The sequence below is a fragment of the Elephas maximus genome, chromosome 1 (genome assembly GCF_024166365.1).
Source record: "Elephas maximus indicus isolate mEleMax1 chromosome 1, mEleMax1 primary haplotype, whole genome shotgun sequence".
Lineage (NCBI taxonomy): Eukaryota > Metazoa > Chordata > Mammalia > Proboscidea > Elephantidae > Elephas > Elephas maximus.
This window is the reverse complement of record NC_064819.1, coordinates 32020843-32038982: the sequence shown is the minus strand read 5'-3', so window position 1 is coordinate 32038982 and position 18140 is coordinate 32020843. Positions and strand designations below refer to the sequence as shown.

Sequence of the window (18140 nt, the reverse complement as noted above, 5' to 3'; positions counted from 1 at the left end):
TTTCAGGCCTTACTTTTCAAGCTGTCTCTGGGTGGATTTGAACCGCCAACCTTTTCAGTTAGGTACTTGACCATTTATGCCACACAGGGACTCCTATATTTTTGTATACGTCTATCATTTTACATAGTGTTTGCCATATTAAAGAAAAAAAACGTGTTGCCGTCGAGTTGATTCTGACTCATAGCGACCCTGGTGGTATAGTGGTTAAGTGCTATGGCTGCTAACCAAAAGGTCAGCAGTTTGAATCCACCAGGCGCTCCTTGGAAACTCCATGGGGCAGTTCTCCTCTGTCCTGTAGGGTTGCTATGAGTTTGACATATAGTGGGTACTAAATTTGGACTTTAATAAATTACTTTCACATAAAAACCTGCACACAGATGTTTAGAGCAGTTTTATTCATAATTGCCAAAAATTTGAAGCAACCAAGATGTCCTTCAATAGGGGACTGGATAAACAAAAAAGAGGGAGAACCTCAACAAGATGGACTGACGCTTTGGCTGCAACAGTGGGCTTAAGCATAACAATGATCATGAGGATGGCGCAGGACCAGGCAGTGTTTTGTTCTGTTGTGCATAGGGTCATTATGAATCAGAGTGACTCGATGACATCTAATAACAATGACATTATAAATATGTTTAGGGTTCTAAAGGGAGTTGTGAATGAACACGTGGGAAATTTCAGCAGAAAAGGGGAAGGTATTTAAAAAAAAAAGCGAAATAGAAATTCTGGAGTTGAAAAATCTAGGTGGGCTCAACATCAGACTGAGGAAAGCAGAGAAATTTGTCAGTGAACATGAAGAAAGATCAATAGGAATTATTTAGTCTGAGGAACAGAAAGAAGAAAGACTGAAGCAAAATGGACAGAGCCTCAAAGCCGTTTGAGAAAATATTGAACTAATGTAAGTGTAATTGAAGTCCTCAAAAAAGAGGAGAGAGACAAAGAGGCCTTTATGTTTTGAATGGTGGCCCCTTAAGTATATATGTCGATGTCCTAACCCCATACCTATAAATATCACCATTTGGAAAGAGGTTTTCTCTCGTTAAGTTTATGAGGTCATACTAGTATAGGGTGGGTCCTAAACCTGGTCACTTTCCAATGGTATCCTATAAAAAGCAGAAAAGACACAGAGACATACACAGGGGGATGACACCCATCTACAACCAAAAAAACACCAAGGATTGCCAGCAGACATGAGCAACTAGGAGAGAGGCCCATGGAAGGAATCGACGCAGCTTTGATTTGGACTTTAGCCTGCAGAACTGCAAGAAAATAAATTTCTATTCTTTAAAGCTACCCACTGTATATTTTCTTATGGCAGCACTAGGTAGCTGACACAGCAGCAGAAAAAAATATTTGAAAAAAGAATGGCTGTAATTGTTTGAGAAAAAACTTCGGGCTACAACACCAAGATCAGCAAATCGCAAGCAGAAAAAATACAAAGAAAACCACGCCTAAGCACATCCTAGTCAAATTGCTAAAATCCAAAGGAAAAAGCTTGGAAGCAGCCAAAAAAAAAAAACACATCATATACAAGCAGGTAACTACAGGTCATCCCTGACTTATGACATATTTGAATCACGACAAACTGCACTTAAACGTCCATCTTACTGTTAGTAATACATACTACGGACTTTGCAGCACATAATTTGCTGGTATCATTCTCAGATGTTCACTCACAGATGTTCAGTGTTATGATTTATGGCTGAAAATACTGCCATACAGCAGGCTGTGAAAACTTAAAAAAGTATTCCACCTATGTCAGGACCAACTTAGAACGGAGTCATCGGAATGGAACCCCACTGTAAGTTGGGGACTACCTGTATGTGAATGCCTGACTTCTCATCAGAAATAGCAGAGGCCAGAATACAATGAAACAACTTCTGAAAAGTACTAACAGAAAAAATTTCAGCCCAGAATACTATATTCAGCAAAACAGGTGAAATAAAGACATTATCAGAAAAACAAAAACTAAGAGAATTCACTTCCAGACTATCTGCATGATAAGAGATGCTAAAGAAAGACTTCAGAGGGAATAAAACAAACCCAAAAAAACCTAAATCCATCGCCGTTTCCAACTCATAGCGACCATGTAGAACAGAGTAGAGCTGCCCCGTAGGGTTCCCAAGGAGCAGCTGGTGGATTCAAGCTGCCGATCTTTTGGTTAGTGGCTGAGCTCTTAGCTACCATGCCACTAGGGCTCCACAGAGGGAAGGGTCAGAAATGGTAAATATGGGCATAGATATAAAGACTGTGTATGTATTTTTTTCTCCTTAAAATCTTTAAAATATATACGACAGCTAAAAACCTCATTCCAAGCCCTGGTGGCGCAGTGGCTAGGAGCTCAGTGCTGACCAGTGGTCAGCAGTTTGGATCCACCAGCCGCTCCTTGGAAGCCTTATGGGGCAGTTCTTCTCTGTGCTATAAGGTCACTATGAGTCAGAGTGAACTCAGCAACAGGTGTTGGGTTTTTGTTTTTTTTGTCTTGATTCAAACCAAAACGTGTAACAGTGTATTGTGGACTCTAAGACAGATAGGTGCCATATATTTAAGTCTGGAGTCCAAAAGGCAGGTGGAAGTAAATAAGCTATATTACAAAGATCTTACGTGTTATGTGACGTAATAAAATATCATCTCTAGATTGTGATAAGGTGAAGATGCATATTGTAATCCCTAGAGCTTCCATTAAAAGAAAAGCAAAGATGTATCATAAAAGTTAATAGAGCAATTAAAATTGAACACTAAAAGTATTTGATAAATACAAAAGAAGGCAGGAAGAGAAAAACAAATGAGACAAATAGCAAAATGGTAGCCCTAAATCTAACCAAAAATTACATTAAATGTAAATGCACTGAACACTAAATAAAAGCGAGATTGTTAGACTGGATAAAGAAGCAAGACCCAGCTAACTGGAAGACATGCACTTTAAATACAGCTGCAAATAGGTTGAGATCAAAAGACACCCCATGCTAGTAGTAGTGAGCATAAGAAAGCTAGAGTGGCTGTGTTAATGTCATATAAAATAAAATTCAAGACTAGAGGTAAAGAGGGACATTTCATAAGAAAAGGGTCAGTATGTCAGGAAGACATAACAGTTATAAATGAGTATACCTAATACACAAAACCCATGCCATCAAGTCGATTCCAATGCATAGTGACCCTTATATAGGGTTTCCAAGGCTATAAATCTTTACAGAAGCTGACTGCCACATCTTTCTCCCAACCTAACACAGAACTTCAAAGTATTTAAAGCAAAATCTGACAGAATTAAAAGGAGAAACAGAAAAATCCATAATCACAGTTAGAAATTTTGTCCCCCTTTTTCAGTAATAGATAGAAATAGTATAAAAATCAACAGTGATGGTACAGAGCAGCTAAGCAATACTATCCACCACCGTGGCTTAACTGATACACAGCGCTACACGTAACGATGGCAGAATACGTGTTCTATTTATGTGCACATGGAAAGCCCATTAAGACAGACCATATGAGAGGCCATAAAACAAACCCCAATAACAAATAAGCTACAAACTGAGAGGAAATATTTTCACAGATCCTACAAAGGTCTTATATCTAAAAATAGAGAGAACTCTCAAAACTGTGCGGTAGCAGAACACATAATCTAATTAGAAAATCAGCACTAATTTTGACAAAATAAGAGAACTAGGAAAAATAATGATTACGTGGGTGGTTGATATTGAGGAAAAGTAGATAAGAATGTTAGAATATTGATAGTTGTTAAAGGTAGATGTTTATATAGATTTGAATTTTTCATGGTAAAAAGTTTCTATGATTGTATCAAAACTTATATTTTTTAAACTTAAAGTCAAAGACTTGTAATATTAAGTTGAGATTGCAGATGGGACATCAGTGAGACTTGATGCATGATACATATAGAAAATGTGCCAGGGTCATCTTACTGTCTCAGCTCTGGTGGTGGTATTCTTGAACCGTAAGAGATTTTGAAGCCTTTGAATTCTGTTTGAGAAAACTCAGTCTAAAAATATGTATTTATCGAATGTTTCTTATGGATCTATTATCGTGCTGGATTATCTGAGATATAATTCCTCTCCTTTTTGAGTTTTCTATCAAGTTGGAAAGTATAACTAACATGCAATGTGGTATTGGTTTTAAGTTCCAATAAGAGAATGTCGAATACAAACTAACGTGATTAAGCCAGGCTTCAAGGAACGAGGCAGCTTTTGAGTTAAACTTTGAAAAGTAAATAATGTAGGCAAGAGGGACAATGTGTCTGATGAGGGGAACCACATGAGCAAAGACAGAAGGTGGAAATAAACCAGCCATCATGGCAGAATAACAAGAAGACAGGACTCATTTAGCACAAGAAGAGCAGAATTTGGAGTTGGGCAGGTGAAGGTTAGAACTTCAGATTTCCCACTTATTTAGCTCTATGGCCTTGGACCAGTTGTTTAATTCCTTTGAACCAAGTGTTCTTCTCATCTGTAAATATTCAAGCAATGCCTGTCTCCTAGGCTGGTTGGGAGAATTCAACAAGATACCATAGGTGAAGTGTTCCACACTGTGCCTGGCACACCGTAGCTACACAGAAAACATGAATCCCTTTCTTGTGGCCCTCACTCCTCACCTGCTCCCACTACAGGATAGAGCTTATGTGGGAGGAAAGTGAAATATCAAGTTGTTGCATGGTAAAGGCTCAGTTCCTCAGGGGAAAAAATTCCTCAGGGAATTCCTCAGGGAAAGAAGTCTGAGTTCAGGCATTTTTCCTTCTTTAAAGAGTGTTTACAAAGCATGTGCTCTATATTTTTCCTCAATTCTTGTTGGATGCATGGGCATCATTACACAGTTCTCTTTATTCTGTATGTATTTGAATTTTTAAAATGATAAAAATTTAATTTTATCAAAAATTTAAGTTTTTTAACTTAAAATTGAAGACTTGTAATACTAAGCGTGCCTGGTGAAGAGAAGAGGAATTCTAAAGTCAATTCCTGGCTTGTGTGATCTTGGGAAATTTATAGAATAATTTTGGGGCTTTGGGCTCTGCACTTGGAAAAAAGGTATTATAATCTCTTCCTTACCAAGTTTTTTTGTTGTTGTTTGTTCCCCTTCACAGGGTTTTTATATAAAGATTAGCTAAGCTAATGAATGTGACAAAAGTTTTCTAAAATTTTAACACTACATAAATGTTATTTTTATACACATTTTGGACAGTAACATAACATAAATGTCGTTTTTATACGCATTTTGGGCAATAGCATAACGACAGTTAAAGAGTCAGGCCTGTGAGCTGTATGTGTTGGTTCTTTTATTGCTAGTGAATAGATTCTATTAAATGGTCATTTCTTAAAAACGAAGACTATCCTTTAAGATAGCTACAGTAGTACTTCACATTTTAATATCCTATTTAATATGATGTATTAATTTCTAAGCCAATGAGTAGAGTAACACATAATTGATGTGTTTCATATTCTCTTCTCACTTCAGGTCAATGAATACATTTTTGATAATTTACCTAATAATCCTTATTTCTGAAGCCATCATCAGTACGATCTTAAAATATACATGGCAAGCTGAAGAAAAATGGGATGAACCTTGGTATAACCAAAAAACAGAACATCAGAGAAATAGTAGTAAGGTATTTTATGGTGCTTTTGGCTATACCATAGAGGAACCTGTATTCTTTGGCACAGTTAATGCTTTGGTGATGAATTCTGGTAGGAGGGATCATGGTGATCTTCTAAAACCACTGGTACTGAAGGGTGACAAAATGACATTGCAAATGAAGAGTTGTAACCATCATGTTTGAACTAGTGTTTACGCTTTTGCATTTTAGGGCATCAGCATTTGTGTTCCTATATGGCATGACTCAAATAGTTAGAAGAGGTCACAAAAATTTAAAAGTGTATATTTGCACTCCATTTAATATACGTTATCATAAATGAACTAAAAAGTAAGCTATTTATTTGCAATTATATTTGAATAACTCAGGGAGTCTTACTGTCAGTCTATTGATGGTGTGAAGTAATACTCAAAGTTTTAAACTGTTCAAATATGGGCTACCAAGGAAATTTAACTTCAATTTTGGCAAAGAATTATTCTCCAAATTTCACTTTAGATTAACGTACAAATATTGGGATACAAATTTAGATCGAAGGAGACCACAAAGCAGATAATCACAGGGACACATTTTCAGTATCACTCACAGTTAATGTAGTTTACTTTTCACAAAATCCACATTGAAATGTGGTGTTACTGTGCCACTGAAGTTGGCTATTCCTGTGTAATTCCTATGGAAGAGATTTAATTGCTAGCAGTTCTAGCCTAGCAATTATTTTATAATTTTTTAAAATTCAGCCAGTTTTTAATTCTCTGTGATTTTGAAGGGTACCCACGACTCGATGGCACTGGGATTTTTTTTTTTTTTTTTTGAAGGGTAGGAGTGGGATAATACAGAGCTTTTAAGTATAATTTTGCCAAAGTTATTTTCAGCCACACCAGGCTTTTTACTAGCTTATTTAACAAATAATTTTATCTTCTCTTCCTTTACCTTAATCAAGATTCTACTAAGCAATAAAATAGCCAAAGAAAATGCAGTGTTAAAAAGACAATTCAGTAAATGAATTTCAATTTATTACTACTATTCTAAGAATATAGTTGATAGTCTGTTTACCTAGACATGAAATGTTGTGATAATTTTCTGCAGTAGTGCTGAAGAAATTCTTACGCATTTTCTTGCACCAAACAACCCTTTCTTTTTTCCTAGATTCTGAGATTTATTTCAGACTTCCTTGCCTTTTTGGTACTCTATAATTTCATCATTCCAATTTCACTATACGTGACAGTGGAAATGCAGAAATTTCTTGGATCGTTCTTCATTGGCTGGGATCTTGATCTCCATCACGAAGAATCAGATCAGAAAGCTCTAGTCAATACTTCAGACCTGAATGAAGAACTTGGACAGGTGAAGCTGGTGCTTTTGTTTTTCTCATTTGTTACTTTTATCAAAATACTACCTGTACCTGTACAGAGACTAATAAAACAGAAAATATTACAAGACTTCCAACAAAAAACAGCTCTGCTTTGCTTCACCCCTAATTTTTGTTTCCCATTTTTAAACCTTAAGCTATCTCTTCCTTTGCTAACACTCTGTTTCTGTATAGTATTGTTTCTTGATTTTGCCATTTCAGACGTTCTCTACTGTGGAATAAAAGATGTAACTCTTATACTACCCCCTCACACACACACGCACACAGACTCACCCAGCCACACACACTTTGCCTCCATATCCCCCCCGTGTTGTTATTTCACAATTTCGAATTTAACAAATATTCATTTGACATTATTAGGACTGTGCTGACATTGTTCACTGATTCACAGTTGTTTATACATGCCTTGTAATACTGTAATTACATTTCATTTCTTGTATATTTTGTTTTCCCTAGAGTTAGTTGCTCCAGTGTTTCCGTTTACTTAATTTCCATAAAAGAAACTGACAAATACATGAAACTTCTCCCCGTATACTCAAACACATAAAGTAATCTAGGATTTTCTTTCTCTTTTCGTTCCTCCTTCCCTCCCTTTCTTTCTTTCTTTCTGTATGTGACAGCTCTTTTGTAGCCTTTTATCTTTTGAGTCCAATTTGGACTTCTTGTTTCTGGGCCTGCTTCTCAACTGTCACCTTGGACTTCCCTCTGCCCTCACCTTGGAAATTCCTTTGCCCCTTTCCTGTTTGGGATTTCCCGTTTCCTGAATCCCTGTCTTCCCAGCTGTGGCTTATTCTCTCATTTTGCTGGAGCACATCTAATAGCTTCTCAAAAAAGGATGCATGGGAGGAAAATATTTTGAGACTTTGCATGTCTGAAGATCTCTTTATTCTTTTCACATTTGATTGGTAATTTAACTGGGTATTGCATTCCACGCTGGAAATGATTTTTCCTCAGAATTTTGAAGGCGTCGCCCTGTTGTTTTCTAGCTTCCCGTGTTGCTTTTGAGAAATTCACTGCCGTTCTGTTTTTCAGTTCTTTATGTTTCATCTGTTGTTTTTATCTCTGGAAGCTTTTGGGATCTTCTCTTTCTGCAAGGCGTCTCAGATTTCATGATGAGATACATTGCTGTGTGTTCTTTTTTTTCTTTCATCGGGCAGTAGGCTCAGTAAGCCTGATAGCACACAGTCTGATAGCACACGTCATCCCTTTGAGTATAGGAGATATTCTCGTTATCCCTTTGGTAACATGTCCGTCTGGGCTTTGTTTTTCTGAAACTTTTACCGCTTGAGTATCAGACCACCTGTCTTGATCCTCTATTCTCTTACTCTAACTTTCAGTTTTCATTTATTTGTTATATTCTTCCTCCTGAGAGAGCTGCTCAATTTTAGCTTTTTAAATTTTTTTAAATATCTGCTGAAATATTTTTAATTTCTAATATTCCAGTATTCTCTGAATAGTCTTTTTTAAATTGCATCTCATTCCTGTCTCTTAAATGTGACCTATTCTCTTCCTTCTCTGAGACCACTGATGGCAGACTCTCCTTTTGCTCCCCATGTTGTGTTTGCTCCCGCCAGAACGCAGCATCCACACTCCTAAAATCACTGCACGACCCAGAGCAAAGATGGGACGGCGGGAGGGATGGGAAAACCGGTCAGTTTGTGAATATATTTTTGAAGGATTAATTTGCTCTCTAAACTTTCACCTACCTCACAAGAAGAAAAAAAAAAGCCATCACACTATGTGAAATTGCTCAATAAAACCACAGTGCTACAGGGGAAACAGGATGCAACACAGAAACATCGTCAGTAGCACATTTGAAAAATAGGAACCCAGTAACAACAGCATGTCCTACATGGTTAAGAAGTACATAAATACTGCAGTAAATACGGCCCTCTGTCTTGAAGGAGGCCAGAAGTGTGCTGGTGGAGGTGGGCATCGGAAGGGTTGCTGCATGGGTGCTTTTTGCGAAGTAGCGGAACTAGGGTTATCTGAAATAGAAGGAAAACTCTAACACCAGAGGCAGCTGGGTATGGCTTGGGGCTCACACGATGAACTATGGTAGCTGTTTGAGGTTTGTACCTTTCAGGTGTTGCTCCGTGGCTTGGGTACGTTTTCTGCAGTCACCTCATGTTTCCCAGAGACAAAATTGTGCATAACCAAAGCTGAGGTTCACATCATCCCCAAATTGCTCCCTTATGTCAGTCATGTTGGAGTCAATTCATGTTTTGAAAGCCGTGTTCTGGCCGAACTGCCTGTACATTGTTTTAGACCGTGCCTTTCACATAAGAAGTCATCATCCTCCGGTGAACACTAATCCTTGCAGTCAAGTCCTTCCCAGTTTAAAAGTAGCACACTAAAATGCTTATTAAAAAAAAAAAATATTGCTATTGAGTCGAGTCTGAGTGGACCTCACCTTAAGGTAATGGACTAGCAGCCCGGCTGTTTTGGAGGTATTTGTGTTTTCCACTTTAAAAAATACTTTCTTTCCTTTTCAACATCTTTCCACGTTAATAGTTGTTTCTTGCCCTCAGTTTCAGTTTCCTGAAACTGTCTATTTTTGATAGCTTCTCACCTCTGACTTCTCCTGTTTCTCTCATTTCATTTTTCTATTCTAAGCACCGTACCATTTCTCCTGACCCAGATACCCCTTCATATTCTGTTATTATTAACCATCCCTTCCACCCTTGCTTCAAAGCTAATGAGGACTACTGCCTTAAAAATCCTTGCCCAGGAAATAGGAAAGAAGTACTAATATCACATCCTGAGGAAACTCTGGGGGTGAATATGCACCTGAAGATACCCAAACTTCAGAGTGTATGCAGATTTAAAATACCCTGTAGTGTTTTGTCTCTTTGGCATGTTTACTATTCTGTTGTGCTTGGAGTGTCAGAATGCCAGCATCAATATATCCACGCCAGTAGGTGAACTTGAATTCAAGAGACAGAAGACAAGGGTTTGCTGCTGTTGTTCAACATAGCACCACGAACACAAAGGCCTGTTTTGTTTTCTGCTCCTCTAGGTGGAATATGTGTTTACAGATAAAACTGGTACACTGACGGAAAATGAGATGCAGTTTCGGGAGTGTTCAATCAATGGTGTGAAATACCAAGAAATCAACGGCAGACTGGTACCCGAAGGACCAACGCCAGACTCTTCAGAAGGAAACCTCTCTTACCTTGGCAGTCTGTCCCATCTTAACAACTTATCCCATCTTACAACCAGTTCTTCTTTTAGAACAAGTCCTGAATATGAAACTGAACTGGTAAGCAATTTTTAAATTAATGAATAGGGGTTGCACTTCACTGACATCTCTTTTTTTATATAATTGCCTCTGGTAGTTGATGGGTCGTCCAAAAAAAAAAAAGGTTTAAGTGTCAGTGGGGCAAGAAATATGTATTTGAAATGTACATCCTCTGATTGAGTGCTACAAAATATATTCCTGAGAATGTATGGCCACAGGCCAGTTTAGCTGGTCATTTACTACGTGTCTGCTGTAGTTTTCTAGGTACTTAAATGGTACTGCATTAGGGAAAGCCCTTACTGCCTTGAAGTGAAGAAGACGTCGCTAAGAAATAGAGCTTAAATATTTTTAATATTTTTGAGCCCTTGTTTCACAGAAGAAAGTTTCCCGTTACTTGCAATTTGGTTCTGCCTCCTAAAGAAGAAGCTCTTATGTTGAAGGGTCATAAGCAGATATGAGTTTACTTTTGAGAGTCTAAGCTAACCAGCTATTACTCAGGCAATTGCAGGTTGTAGCATTCCAGAACTTGCATGACAAAATTATTCATTGTATCTACTGGCTTTTTTTAAATAATTGTTTCTGGTTTCCTAAAGGGTATTTTTATCATGAGTTAATGATGTTCCTACAGATTAAAGAACATGGTCTCTTCTTTAAAGCAGTCAGCCTCTGTCACACCGTACAGATTAGCAATGTTCAGACTGATGGCATCGGTGATGGGCCCTGGCAGTCCAACCTCACACCCTCCCACCTGGAATACTATGCATCCTCTCCAGACGAAAAAGCCCTAGTGGAGGCTGCTGCAAGGTAGCGTAGTCTAATTTCCCAAATCTTCTGAAAAACGCTTTTCTAAATGGAGCCTTAAAATATTAAAGAATTATCATTTTAAACTGTCAGACACAAGTTCATCATTTTAAATTGTCTAATTCATAAACACATAACAGTAGAAGTGCGTAATTCATAAACACATAACAGTAGAAGTGCGTTTTGAATTAAATTTTAAATGTAGAATTGAACGGTGTTGTTACTTTTGTGATCAAGCTGGCGTTGAGTCATACCTGGAAGAGATCTCTCAAGATCTGGTTACAGTGAAATCTAATATAATTTTGTAAGAAATGCTGTATGCAGCAGTCTTTGAAATTTTTTATTAAAAACGTGAATAGTAATTGTTCTGGGCCTACTGCGATCCTTCAAGTTCTTAAAAGTAATTATAAAAATTATGAAAGTAATAATGAAGCATCATGAAATATGGAATATCATCCCTTAAATCTTGCGTTTCCTTCTTTTAATCCCTAGGATCGGCATTGTATTTATTGGCAGTTCTGAAGAAACTATGGAAGTTAAAACACTTGGAAAATTGGAACGGTAATTTTTTCCCATATTTTGTGACTTTCTATATATTAAGTGTGTAGTATCATGAACAGGGTTCAGTAAACTCTGGCCTGCAGGAAAAATCTGGACCGTGGCCTGTTTTTGTACCATCCAGGAGCTACATAATAGGGTTCCCCCTAAACCCTTCAAAAAAGAGTATGCAACGGAGACCATACGTGTCCTACAAAGTCTAGACTATCTGGCCCTTTACAGAAAAAGTTTACTGACCTTGCTCTTGAATGAAGTCATTATTACATTGTGTCTCATCACAGTAATGACATTCTGCTGTGAAGCTCTCGTCTGTATTTTAGCTTAATGGCTCTTGAACTTATTTCTGTGTTCTTTTGTACACGCTCTGGGAGTAATGGCTTTCCTGAGTTTCTATTCATTGAATAAAGAAAACTTTCCTTTGATTTCCTGTGATTTTATCTTTCAAACATTAAGGAACAACTCCCTATTTCTGATATTTCCACTGTGTGTTAAATTAGTCTGTGGTCATTATACTCATTCCTGTTACGATTTTGTCAATTTTGATCATATCTCAACTCCACCTGGCTTTTCCAAATTACGCTCTCCCTAACTAAATAGGGCCCATCCTTGGGCTGCTTTCACGTGAGAGGCCCCTCCAGCTCACTTCATCAGCTTATACGTGAACCATTTCAAACATTTACTTTAGATGTTTTTATTCAAGCTGATAATGAAGCCTTATGAAATATGAAATACTTTGTTTTTCTTTGAGATTTCCAGAGCATTCAGTATGTACACACTTGTGCAAAACTCATGTGTAAGACTCTGCGAGCCACATCTCACCCATCTACATCAATTTTTTGACAACTAGAGGGGAGTGTGTTCCCCCACTTGCATGCATTCACACCCTGTCCAGGTCCAGAACCGCTGCTACAATGAACCTGTGTTACTAATGCGAGTATGTTGTGTTTCTCAGGTATGTTAGGACAGAAAAAAGGGTGGAGAAGCAGTCACCTTTTTTAATGAGGAAAAACATGGAGCTGGGCCTATCAGGATTCCAATCCTTGCCCTGCGGCTCATAAGCATATTTGACTTTAGGTAAATTACTTAATGTTTCTGAGCTTAACAGTTTTCATTCATAAAATGACATAAGACCTACCTCCATGAGTTCTTATGGGTATTAAATGACATATAAGGTATGTAAAGTACGTGTCATTTGCTAAGTACTCAATAAATGTCAGTTACTTCTGTTACTATCCGGTGTTATTAATGGCTCATAATCTATCACCTTGAAAATGTAGATGAGATTCATTTCTTGTTCTAAGTTAGCCATTTTATCTTTTATAGGTGTTCTTTCCAAGTACTCTTTAATATTATTCAAAAGTAAAGTTTTTGTCTTTCTTTCCCTTAGGTACAAACTGCTTCATATTCTGGAATTTGATTCAGATCGTAGAAGAATGAGTGTCATTGTACAGGCACCTTCAGGTAACCAGCCTAAAACTTTGAAGAATTTTTCCTGGTCTAACAAAAAATTTTTTGTGTTTTTTTTTAACCTTAACAGCTTGATAACTAATTTTTCTTTTCAGGTGAGAAGTTTTTATTTGCTAAAGGAGCTGAATCATCAATCCTCCCTAGGTGTATAGGTGGAGAAATAGAAAAAACCAGAATTCATGTAGATGAATTTGCTTTGGTGAGTGCAAACTTCTGATTTTTAAAAACTGTAAAAGATATGGTAGAGCTTGGCTTTTATTTTTGCCCTAACAATTTATTAAAAATTGTACAAGTTCTGCGGTCTCGTTACATTATTTGTTGGTTCCACATTTCTTGTGTAAGAATTGACTCTTAACCTGCTAAAATATTAGTTCTCTTTTTGAACCTATTACATTCAGCCCACTTTTGATCACAAGAATCATTCAAAATTACTCTAATTAAAGAAGGGAGCTTATTTTAAAAAATATAGGGGAATCGCATGTGGAGAAACTAGATCCCTGACACTTTGCTCGTGGGATTATAAATGGTGCAACAACTTTGGAAAATAGTTTGGCATTTCCTCAAGAAGTTAAACATAAGAGTTACCATAAAAAAAAAAAAAAAAAATCAAACCAGTGCCGTCGAGTCGATTCCGACTCATAGCTACCCAACAGGACAGGGTAGAACTGCCCCACAGAGTTTCCAAGGAGCGCCTGGCGGAGTCGAACTGCCAACCTTTTGGTTAGCAGCAGTAGCACTTAACCACTATGCCACCAGGGTCCTAAGAGTTACCATATAACCCAGCAATTCCACTCTGAGGAAATTGAAATAGACCCTGAAACAAAAAAACTGACACATAAACGTCCCTAGTAACGGTATTCCTAATAGCCAAAAAAATGAAAACAATTCAAATGTCCATCAACTGATAAATGGATAAATAAAATGTGACATATCCATATAATGGGATATTATCCAGCCACTGAAGGAATGAAATACTGATAATACGCTAGAACATGGATGAGCCTTAAAAACATTATCTTGTGTGAGAGAAGCCAGGTACCATATTTATATGAAATATCCAAGATTTTTTTTTTTTTTTATCCAGAATAGGCAAATCCATCGAGGCAGAAACCAGATCTGCAGTTGCCAGGGACGGGGGCAACGTGGAGTGTGGGGGTTCCTTTCAGGGTGTTGAAAATGTTCTAGAATTAGATGGTGGTGATGGTTGCACAACTCTTTTTAATTCACTAAAAACCACTGAATTATATTACTTAAAACACTGAATTTTACCGTGTATGAATTATGTCTCATAAAAACAAAGTGCAGTAATTCACATGAACAGGAAAATTAATCGGCTCTCTTTCGGTCTTAGAGCCTCAGGATCTCTCACTTCTGCATGTCTGTAATTTTCTGCTCCGTACTCTCTGCTGACCTGCCTCCTTTACTTACTCATGACTTCTCTTCCCTTGTTTGTGTCCTGATTGTCTGTGACCTAGTCCTTCCATCACACTAAATATCCATGAGAACAAAAGACATCGTTCTGCCTTACCGCTGTTTTAATATCCAGAACAGTGCCAGAAGATGGTTGACACTCAGTAAATATTTCTTGTAGAAGGAATGAATGATTTCATATTTGAATAACTGACAGCCCATTAAATGTTATTTAAGGGACACAGTTATTTATAGGTGTGGGTCATTTGTACATAAGGGAATGTAAATATTTTTAAAATCCACTAAATAGTGTCATACAGTATTTTAAAACTTACCATTTCCAAGTTCTGACAGTAGAACATTGGCTAGGACTGTCCCATAACTGTGGTTACTAAAGTCATTGTGACAGTTTAAAACACCTAAATGAGAATCTGTTATTTCATGTTTGCCAACTCGACGGCACCAAACAACAATCTGAGTCTTATGACAGTCATGTATATTAGAGCTTTTGGGGGGCTGAGTGGCATTTGAAATTATTTTTACTTCTGAAAAGAAGGTAATAAAGTATCATGATCAGTGTTTGGCTATGAACATCATCTATGCCATTATTTTTGACAGAATAATGCAATACCATTACTCAGTAGGTACTATTACCTACCATTGAATAGTACACATCTCACCTCAAAGATGCTGAAATGTGAAAGTGTGTATTTTAGAATTGTGATCTATTAAATGAGAAATTACAAGTTATCAGAGGAGTATATGAGCTACTTCTGAGCATATACCTATTTTTGAAAATATATGTAGCTTATTGAATAAAGATTTATTTGAGCACCTGCTGTATACAAAAATGAATCAGATAGAGTCCCAGATCTCCATCGGCTCACAGTTAGTATGGAAGGAGATGTGTAACCAGAACAAATTATAATTCAATTCTGTAAGACTTTATGTGCAAAGAGGTTAGGGATGAGAAAAAGAGACAAACACATTTATAGAGCACCTGGGCAGGCACAGTGCAAATAAGTTATATCTCATTCATTTCTCATTATTGCCATGTGTGTGAGATGGTGAACAGTATTTCTCTTATGTATGTGGGGAAGCTAAAGTTCAAAGACACCACGTACCTGCCTCCAAATTGCACTACCGATGCAAAGCCAGGATTTGACCAGAGCCATCCATTATATCATGCTGGTTTCCACTGGAGTAATGTGAAGCAATCCAGAATAATGTATGTAAGATGAACAGAGAGTCAGATGTGCTGATACTACAGAATACAGAATATTCCTTGTTATTTACTGTCACTAGATGACAGTATTTCTTCAATAATTTGTAATTGATTTTTGGTAGTGGGGTCATTCATTTCAGTGACTGCCTGATTTTCCATTAGTTACCCAATTTTTATCCTTCACTTTTTTGTTTTAGAAAGGGCTGAGAACTCTGTGCATAGCCTGTCGACAGTTCACACCTAAAGAATATGAGGCGATAGACCGACGCCTGTTTGAAGCCAGGACTGCATTGCAGCGGCGGGAAGAGAAGTTGGCAGATGTGTTCCAGTTCATAGAGAAAGACCTGATACTACTTGGAGCTACGGCCGTGGAGGACAGGTAAGTATCAGATAAGTAGACAGTGTCATTTTTCTCTCATATTTTCCAGCCAGATGCTTCCTAATATATGATTTCTGTTCTACTTATTAGCATCATGTAACAACAGTATATTTAAATCCAAAATACAGACCTAAAACCTTAATCATTCTCATTCAGTATACACAATTTTTGTTGTAGCCAGATATCTGAAGTAGATACAAGGGAAGAAACGGCCTTTCTACGGTTTGCCTGTAGGCTTAAATTTTTAGAATATTCTTTAGTGTGCCATTTAAGACCTTAGTGATACAGTTTCTGCTTCATTTCCCAGCTTCACCTCCCACCACTGCCCCCTCCACTTTATGCTTCAACAATACCAAACTCTAGTTCTCCTCTGAATGCCAACCGTAAATTAAAACTCTCCTATTTTGTTCCATTTTTCCATGGCAAGGCTGCCTGGATTATTCTTCCCTTCCTCCATCTGTGAAGACCTATTCATAAAGTATAGCTCAGGTATTATCTCCAGCCCATTAAGACCTTTCCTGACCCCTAACAGGATTAAGAATTCTCTCCTTTGAGCTCAGGTCTGTGTTTTATAGGTACCTCAGTTGTCATCCTTGTGGCACTATGCTATAATTATTTGTTTAACAGCTTTCTCCTCTGTTAGCCTGTGAATTCCTTGAGTCCATGTATTCATCTTCATTCCCCAGCATCTGTCTCAATGGCTGGTTCACAGTTTCTTGAATTAAATTGAGTTCCATAAATTAAATAGGATTCTAGAAATTAAGCCTGTAGTTTATTTTCCTCTACTCTCCAAATATAAGGGTGTTTGCATTTTTTCTTTAATCTGAGTTTCCGTTTCCTTTTTCATTTGTCTTTGAGACTTCTGGCACTCATCGGAGGTTATGTTAGCCTTTTATCTCCACGGTTTGATATTTGTACTAGTGATAGGAGAGATTTTCTTATCAAAGAAGAGAAAATTTTCCTTCTAGTTTGAAATTTATGACTATAATAAGTTTATTAAGGCCATTTACTTATTTCAGTCCTATAAATATCAACTTTGAAGATACACTATTAAAATTTGAAGTTACATATTTTAATGGACTGATTTTGTGTTAACCACGTCATCGCTAATCTGGTTGTTCTTGCTTCTTCCCTAATGGCAGAAAATTTTCAGTTATATTGCTATACTATAGCTTTCTTAGGTCAGGAATTCAAAATTTAACTTACTTTTATACTATGTGAGGAAATCCTGGTGGCTTAGTGGTTATGTGAGGAAACCCTGGTGGCTTAGTGGTTAAGTGGTACAGCTGCTAACCAAGAGGTTAGTAGTTCAGATCCACCAGGTGCTCCTTGGAAACTCTATGGGGCAGTTCTACTCTGTCCCATAGGGTTGCTGTAAGTCAGAATTGACGGCAGTGGGTTTGGTTTTTGGTTATACTGTGTGAGCTATTCTTAAAATACGGTCCAAAAAGTACTCTGTTACCAACTTCGTTTCTTCTGTTTTCAGATTACAAGATAAAGTTCGAGAAACAATTGAAGCATTGAGAATGGCTGGTATTAAAGTGTGGGTACTTACTGGAGACAAACACGAAACAGCCGTTAGTGTTAGTTTATCATGTGGCCATTTCCACAGAACCATGAACATCCTTGAACTTATAAACCAGAAATCAGACAGTGGGTGTGCTGAACAGCTGAGGCAGCTTGCCAGAAGGTAAGCATGTCGATACCTGGATCATGCGGTTCAGGGCTCAGCAAACTATGGCCTGCGGGCCAAATCTGGCCCACTGTTTTGTACAGCCCAGGAGCTAAAAGTGGTTTTTACATTTTCATTGGTTGAAAAAGAACCCAAAGAAAAAATAGTATTTTATGACCTAAGAAAATTATATGAACTTCAGATTTCGGTGTCTATAAGTAAAGCTTTAATGGAACACAGCCACGTTCACTTGTTTATATTACCTGTGGCGGCTTTCCCACTACAGCCCTGGGTAGTTAAGACAGAGACCTCATGAAGCACTCTCGTCATTTCCAGTGCCGTTTGGTGCCCTGCACGTCTGTTAATACATGTTTAGCTTTTCTAATGTGTTGCTCATGTAATAGTCTTACCACATCTTATTTAAA

At 37.5% G+C, this 18140-nt stretch overlaps 1 protein-coding gene across 3 annotated transcripts in view; it reads left to right on the top strand.

Moving 5' to 3' along the window:
• The window catches only part of ATP11B (ATPase phospholipid transporting 11B (putative)), a 108123-nt gene that overhangs the window by 51869 nt on the left and 38114 nt on the right, over positions 1-18140 (top strand). For all 3 annotated transcript variants that reach the window (XM_049881622.1, XM_049881630.1, XM_049881624.1), the window contains 9 exons: positions 5461-5611; positions 6740-6937; positions 9982-10224; positions 10832-11007; positions 11497-11565; positions 12950-13023; positions 13125-13228; positions 15862-16043; positions 17530-17733. In XM_049881622.1, the coding sequence (XP_049737579.1) occupies positions 5461-5611; positions 6740-6937; positions 9982-10224; positions 10832-11007; positions 11497-11565; positions 12950-13023; positions 13125-13228; positions 15862-16043; positions 17530-17733 (1401 nt within the window). The remainder of the gene's footprint in view (positions 1-5460; positions 5612-6739; positions 6938-9981; positions 10225-10831; positions 11008-11496; positions 11566-12949; positions 13024-13124; positions 13229-15861; positions 16044-17529; positions 17734-18140) is intronic.